We start from the raw sequence: 6831 nt of genomic DNA, 5'->3' as shown, positions 1-6831 counted from the left end.
GGCGCCCGCGCAGGCCGCGGCCTGGAGCGGGCGCCGCGTTTGGCTCCTGTGCACCCGGCTCCTGCCTTTGTGTCCCAGCCGGGCTCCCGGCCCCGAGCCCCTGTGTCCCTACCGCCTTCCCGGGATCAGCGGGTGGGATGAGAGCACCACGCTCCCCCCCGCGCCCCTGAGCAACTGCCAGCACCCCCTGGCAGGGGAAGTGCTGGGGAAGCGGAGCCCGGGAAGGAGGATTTCCACCTCCTCCAGGCCCCGCCGGCGCCCCGGGCTCGGCTTTGGTGCGGGGAAGGCGTCATCTGCAACCGGGCCGAGCTGCTGGAGCGGCGCGTGCATTTCTGCTGCTGGGAACCGAGTGCTCTGCCCTGTCCTGGGGGACACGCAGCCCCCAYGGAAACCCAAAACCCGGGCGGCCTTCCAGGCAGCGGCCCCCGCAGCCGAGCGCGGCGGTGGGAAGGAGCGGGAGCAGGGGAGCGAGCGGCTCCGCTCGGCCCTGGCAAGGTGGGCTGGGGGGAATGGGAAAGGGAGGCAAATAGGAAAGGATGTTTGGAGGGAGCAYGGCCTGGCTTTACCCCACGACAGCCCTCACGGGTGCCGGCTCTGCCCATCCTGGCTCCAGCAGCTCCCGCTGCTCAGCACGGGCTTTGGAGCTGCAGGGGGACCRGCCGCGGATGCTCTGCGGGAGGAAAAGCCACCCGCAAACACTGGCTGGATGCAGGGAAAGCTGCGGGTCTCCTCCTCCCAGCGCCCGGCCGGCCCTGCGGGAGCGCCCGGCTGCCCAGACAAGCCAGGGGCCACGGGGCCGGCTCCGATTTTCTGGGTCCGGCTCCGATTTTCTGGTGCTCGCTGGCAGGTGGAGCCAATTAGGCTGGGAGCGAGCAGAAAATCAGGGGAAATCGGAGCAGGGAGAGGGGAAAGCGGTGGGGGAGGGCAGTGAGGGGGAAGGGCAACAGGGAGGGAGATGCCCAAGAGCCCACGAAGAGGAGGAGGAGGAGGAGGAGGAGGAGGAGGAGGAGGAAGAAAGGCAGGCCCAGCTGGAGGCGCCGGGATGCTCTTGGGGACAGCCCGTTGATGAACGGGGTGATCCGTGCTGGCAGCGCGCTGGGCCGCGCGAGGGGACCCCTCGGGAGCCCACGGGCCTCTCATCCGCCTCCGCGGGGCCCKCTCCTCCCTCGCGGCGGCTGCAAAGCAGCCCTGAACGCCAGGAATTTGTCACTATGCGCTGGGAAATCTCGCTCCCCGCCAGCTGCCGGGGCCGCCCCGGGGATGCCCGGGGTCCCCCCCGGTTCCCTGCGCGGCTCCCGGAGCCGGGGGCAGYGGCGAGGGCCGGGCACGGGCGGCCGCCTTTGTGCCGGCCGCCTTTGTGCCCCGCGGTTCCCACATCRCCGCTTTTATCCCGCGGCCGAGGGGCCGGAGGAAGGAAGAGGGGGGCAGCAAGAGGGAAGAAAAGGGCTCGGGGGGGAAGAGGAGGGGGGAATGGCGGGAAGCAGCTCCCGGTGGCCCTTTGTACGCGGGGCCGGGGCGCGCAGCAGGGACACACGCGGTGCCCTGCGGCCCGCGCGCCCAGCGGCCAACACGAGCGAGCGCCTCGGGCCCCGGCAAGGGAAACTGAGGCACGGCGCGGGGTGCCTCCGCGCACTCCTGTCCCTCAAAGGAGCCGGTTTTGGGGTGTAAGGCACAGCCAGGRAGATGCTCTGCCGTGCCAGGCCATGCAGCTCCATCCACATGGAAAAGGCTCCGTGGTGCAGGGTGCCAGGCTCCTTTATCCCAAGCCAGCCCCTGCTCCGCTGCTCCCGTTGCACCCATGGGCTCCATCCCCGCGTCTCGCCCGGTTCCTCGCACTGGCTCCCGGCCCCGGCACCATCCCCGGTGCCGCAGCAGGCGAGCGGACGGCGGGAAGCGGGGGCGGGCGCCCGAATCTAACAAAGGGCAGAGGGCACCGAAAACAACACGAAAAAATTCCGCGTCGGAGAAAGAGCAGAGCGACAGCCCTTTCCGCCGCGCCGCCACCATTTGATTTGGCCAAATAAACAGATTCGAAGAAAAACATTTTACTCCCCGCCTGGCCCCAAACCCACCGGATGTTCTGYGCATTAAATGCAATAACTTAGCCGAGAGGAATGCGCGGGATTGAGGTGGGGTCAGCGAAACCATCATTTAGGCGCAGTTTAGCGGGGAGGTTGCGCGGGCGGTGTCGTTCCCTTTGTGTGCGCCTCATTTATTGGCTTTCCCTTGTCATTTTGGCCCCCTCGCCGCTTTTCCCCATTCTTTGCCTTCTTTCTGCTTGGCTTGCTCTTTTTCCGCCCCCAAGGCTCCCAGCTAGCTTGCTGGGATGCTCCGGCGGCACCGTGGCCTGGATCTCCCCACGCTCASCCCAAATAAAGATTGGCCCCATATCAGCGGCGCGTAAAAGGAGCACGGAGCCGTTCTCAGGGCAAAACTATGTGCCTTGGATAAAGGGCAGTGTCAGGGCTCGCTGCTGCAAGCCGACAGGCGTGATCTTACCTGAAATGGGTAATTTTCGCCCTTTTTAATTGTAGAGCTTTCTAATTAAACCCCAAAAGCAGCAGCTTGCTTTGTAAACCGAATTTCTTGCCTGGGAAAAGCAAGCAATAGGCAGTGGGTGAATGGAATATCTGGTCCCCCCAGCTAGTTAGAGCAGCCCCCTTAGGAGAAGGGTTTTAATAGCGGAAACGCAGGATCAGGAAGATGTTAAAGAACAAACCTGCCAGCGGCTCTTGCACAGAGCTCAAACGGAGACAGGGAACCCTGAATTTCCCCSCCGCTTCCTAGGATTGATGCTCTTTCCCATCTTCCCATTCCTCTTTCCCTTTTTCCGGGCAGCGTGTGGATCAGCCCCCATCCACTCGGGCTGGCTGTGATCCTGACCAGGGTGAAATGTGGGGCCCTTCCCCACCGGACCGGGAGGGCTCCTGACTCCACAGCCATTTCGGCCAAAGGGATCCCRCAGGGATGCTGGGCGGGCGAAAAAAGCAGGAATTCATTTAATAAGAGCGGGGGTCTGGGGGGGACGCAGGAGGGATGGGAACTGTCCCCGCACGGTGCCAAGGGCCAAGTTCAGGCTGGGAAAACCGCCTCGAACAGCCTGGCACAATGAGGCCTTGTGGCTCGCGGGTGGTGACGGGAATTAGGCCTGACAGCCCCTCGGACGAGCGGCAGCGTCGCCCTGCGCGGCCCCCTCGCCACGACCCTCCGGCTGCCGCGAGGGGCAGCGATCCCAGCGGGAGCCTGGGGCGCGGAGCGGGGCCGCGGGGAGCTCTCAAGACGCCGCTTTCCCATCCCCAACACGTCATTCCGACACCCGCGGGAGGCGAACACAAGGGGTTCTTTTAACCCCCGGAAAAGGCCTTGCGGAGCTTGCGCCCACCCCATGGGAATGGCCACGGCATGCACGAGCAGCCGGAGCCGGTGGCAGCAGCGCAGGGCTGTGTCGCTCCCGAAACCTCCTCCACAGTCATGTCTCCTTTARCATCGGCTTCTTTTCTTAAAAAATAGTAAAACACGTGCCTTACAAATACAGTTTAGTTTATATATATAAAAAAAGCAAGTCACAAATTTGGTATCGTTATAACTTTAGTGCACATATGATGCCACCCCCAGCCGTTGAGCGGCACCCGCGGGCGCTGCCGCCACGTGCCGAGCTCTCCACATGGCCGGTGTCCGCCACTTGCRTGTCCCCTTCCCCATGGGCACCCGCCATCCCCCCTCGCGTCCCGGGCCCCGCTGCCTCCCCACTGCTTCCCTCTCCACACCTCGCACTTCCCCTCTCGCTCCTTCAGCCTCGCTCCTCATCCTCAGCCCTTCTGCCCCGCTCCTGCTTCCCGGGCGGGCTCCTTCTCCGCTCTCTCCCTGTCCCCCCTGCACCGACGTCTCACAACCTCCCGCAGCCCCGCCGAGGCTGAGCCCTCTTCCCAGCCACCTCCCCAGCCCTGCCGGCCCCAGCCCTTCTCCGCATCCCCTCCGCGCCCCGGGAAAACCCTCTCCCTAGGGACAAGGTTTTCGCAGGGCAGCCGCCGCGGGTGCCTTCCCGGCCGCACTCCGGGGTGCCGGCTGCCCCGCGGGCCCCGCTGGCAGCGCTCAGTCCGAGGGGAACTCGCAGGGGTTCTGGCGCGCCAGGCGGGCGCCYGCGTAGATGCGCTGGAAGTCCTTGTAGCGGGGCGCGCAGCTGAGCCAGGCCTCGCCGAAGCGCAGCCACCCCGTGAAGAGGAAGGTGCCGGCRCCCGGCTTGGCGCCGCAGCGCAGCGGCGTGCGGATGCTGCCCGCCCAGCGGCCGGCCTTGCCCTGCGGCTGGAACAGCGGGAACTTCTGCCGGTGGATGCGCGTGGCGCTCACGCCGATCACCGCCTCCTGCAGCTCGGCGTCGTTGGAGACGCTGCGGATGCTGCCGCGCACCACTGCGGGCCGAGGGCTGCGGCTCAGCCAGCGCCAGCGGCGGTGCYGCCACCCCAGCCCGCCGCGGGGCCCGTGTCCCAGGGATTGGGGATGGATGGCTGGGGCTCACGGAGCATGCGGGGACAACGGGAAACTGCCCAACGGAGCTCAGCCGTGTGCCGGGATACACGGAGGAGCCAGGGCTCTGTTTGCTCTTGTGGCATGGGGCATGCAACGGGCTGGGAATTGCCATGATGGGCACGAGCTCTGCAGGCACCACGGCTCTCCCTGGGACCAGGACATACCGGAGGGCATYGGCCTCTTGGAGCAGCCGAGCATGTGCCACCCTGGGGCACTGTGGCCCCCCTGCTCTGAGCTCCCTGCCCTGCAGGCAGGGAGACGGGGCCCCCTCCTCCCCTCCCAGGGAGAGGGAAGAGGGAGCAAGGGCCTCCCGGGAGGCCGGACTCACCAAAGTCACTAGTGCAAATGGCCATCAGGATCTCGGTGTCATTGCACGGCCGGCATGTCCCTGCAGAGGCCAAGCAGAGCGTGGTCACAGGCCGCCAGCCTCAGAGCGAGACTGGCCCTCGGGCTCCCCCATGGGCTCCATCACCTCCTCCAAGGGGCCCAATCCTCTCCCCCACTGCAGGGAAGGCCCCAGGAGGGGAGACAGGACCCAAGATCCCTCCCCAACCCCTCAAGKGGACAGGAAACCTAACCCCATGTTAGAGGTGAGCACCGAGGGTTCCTGGTTGGCCAGTTAACTCTTGGGGCTGCAGCATCTCTGTCCCCCAGCGCCTTGGCCCCGCGCTCACCTTCGCCGCCGGCGGGCAGGGTGCCACCGCGCAGCTCGTAGCGGAAGGCAGCGATGCGGCGGCTGATGTCGCGGTGCGGCGTGGCCTGCAGGAACAGGGCCACCTTCTCGCGGGGCAGCCAGCTGAAGCAGCGCGCGCGCGGCCGCGACGCTGCCTCCGCCTCGGCCAGCAGCAGCTCCAGGACGCCGTCCCGCTCCAGGTAGAGCTGCGCGCCCCGGAAGGAGCCGGCGGGCTTGATGCAGGCGCTGAGGCGCTTGGCGCYGCTGCCCGGGCCAGCGGGCACTGCGGGCAGCCGGGGAGAGAGGCTGAGGCGCAGAGCCCCGGTGGGGTAGAGCCATTCGAGAGAGCCCTCGGCGCAGCGCAGGGCCAGCTGCTCCACGCTGCCCGCCTCCTGTGACAGGCCACTGYGGGGACAGGGAGGCCGCGTCAGACAGGGCACCCGGCAGGATGCCGCTCTCCTGGGCATCGTGTCAGCCCAGGGTGCCCGGCAGGACATCGCTCTCCCAGGGACCACACGGAGCGGATGCCTGAGTCCGGGCACTTGCTTTGCATCTGCTGCATGGGCATCAGCCCTCCCAGGGATGGGGCCCCTTTCTCACGGGGCTCCCCGCTTGGTGCCTGGGGTCTCTCTGCTCCTCTCTCACAAATACTGAGCAACAGCATTTCCCCGTGGTCACCATGTCCCTATCTAGAGGGACCTTCACAGGCTGGAGAGCAGGGACCCACCCRGCCACAACTCAGAGCCTCAGGGGTGTCCAAAGGAGCGAGATGGAGGCTCAGAGTGGCTCACAATCCTACGGCGCAGCTCTGAGCAACTTCGGGAGCCCAGGGACAGCTCCCTTGTCCGGAGCCAGGGCCCCTTCCAGGCACCTTCCTCACAGCCAGGGCTCCCAGTGTGACTCTTGCTCCCAAACCCCTCCCTTTAACTAATTGGAAAAGGGAATCCTGGAGCAGGTCCTGCTGGATGCAGGGGAGGTTCGTGCAGTGATGTTGATTGTGCTAAACACACTCGTGCCCAGGGTTTAGCTCAGCTGCCTTCTTACTCGCTTTTCAAGGATTTTGGAAGGCAAAGCGCCGGCTTTGCTCCGTGCTGGCCCGGCCCTCCGCAGTGCGGCAGCGGCCGCGCTACCTGTTGCACGGGACGGAGGGGAGGCCCGGGGCGCCCCGCCGTGCCCGGCCCGGCCGCTTTGTCCCGGGATGTCGCAGCCCGGGCCGGGCCTGGCCAGGGCGCCTCCCGGCCGGCCCGGCTCTTTGTTCCCGGCGCTGCCGCGGGCGCGGGAGATTCCGGGCCGCCCCCATCCCTGCCGAGCCCCCATCCCCGCCGCCTTGGGGCGGCCGCATGGGACGGTGTGGGAAGTGGTTCTACAGAAAGGCGGGGAACAGCGGCAGCCTTAGCGCCGGGGGGGACTCCGGGACCCCCGGTGGGGGGCAGTTACCGGGCAGGCGGCTCCGGGGCAGCGGCAGGAGGCGGCGGGCACCGAGCGCGGCGCTGCTCGGCACGCGGCGGCTCCGCGCACACCGGGGGCGCCCCGCGGATGCGGAGCGCGAGCAACCCCCGGCGGGGCGCACCTGCCGTCGGGTCGCGACGGGACAGAGCGGAGCGGGGCCCCGGGCGCCTACCTGCCCCTCC

At 67.2% G+C, this 6831-nt stretch overlaps 1 protein-coding gene across 1 annotated transcript in view; it reads right to left on the bottom strand.

The window, feature by feature from the left end:
* Positions 1 to 4092: 4092 nt before the first annotated feature.
* METRN (meteorin, glial cell differentiation regulator) overlaps positions 4093 to 6831 on the bottom strand; it is a 9499-nt gene continuing 6760 nt past the window's right edge. Inside the window, exons 2-4 of the mRNA XM_026048973.1 lie at positions 5202 to 5605; positions 4856 to 4915; positions 4093 to 4409 (exon numbers count right to left, since the gene is read on the bottom strand). Of these exons, the coding sequence (XP_025904758.1) occupies positions 4093 to 4409; positions 4856 to 4915; positions 5202 to 5605 (781 nt within the window). The remainder of the gene's footprint in view (positions 4410 to 4855; positions 4916 to 5201; positions 5606 to 6831) is intronic.

Source organism: Nothoprocta perdicaria, unplaced genomic scaffold (assembly GCF_003342845.1).
Source record: "Nothoprocta perdicaria isolate Ctin4 unplaced genomic scaffold, notPer1 scaffold_59, whole genome shotgun sequence".
Classification (NCBI taxonomy): Eukaryota; Metazoa; Chordata; class Aves; order Tinamiformes; family Tinamidae; genus Nothoprocta; species Nothoprocta perdicaria.
The sequence above is the reverse complement of the archived record's forward strand: the minus strand, read 5'-3'. Positions and strand labels throughout refer to the sequence as shown.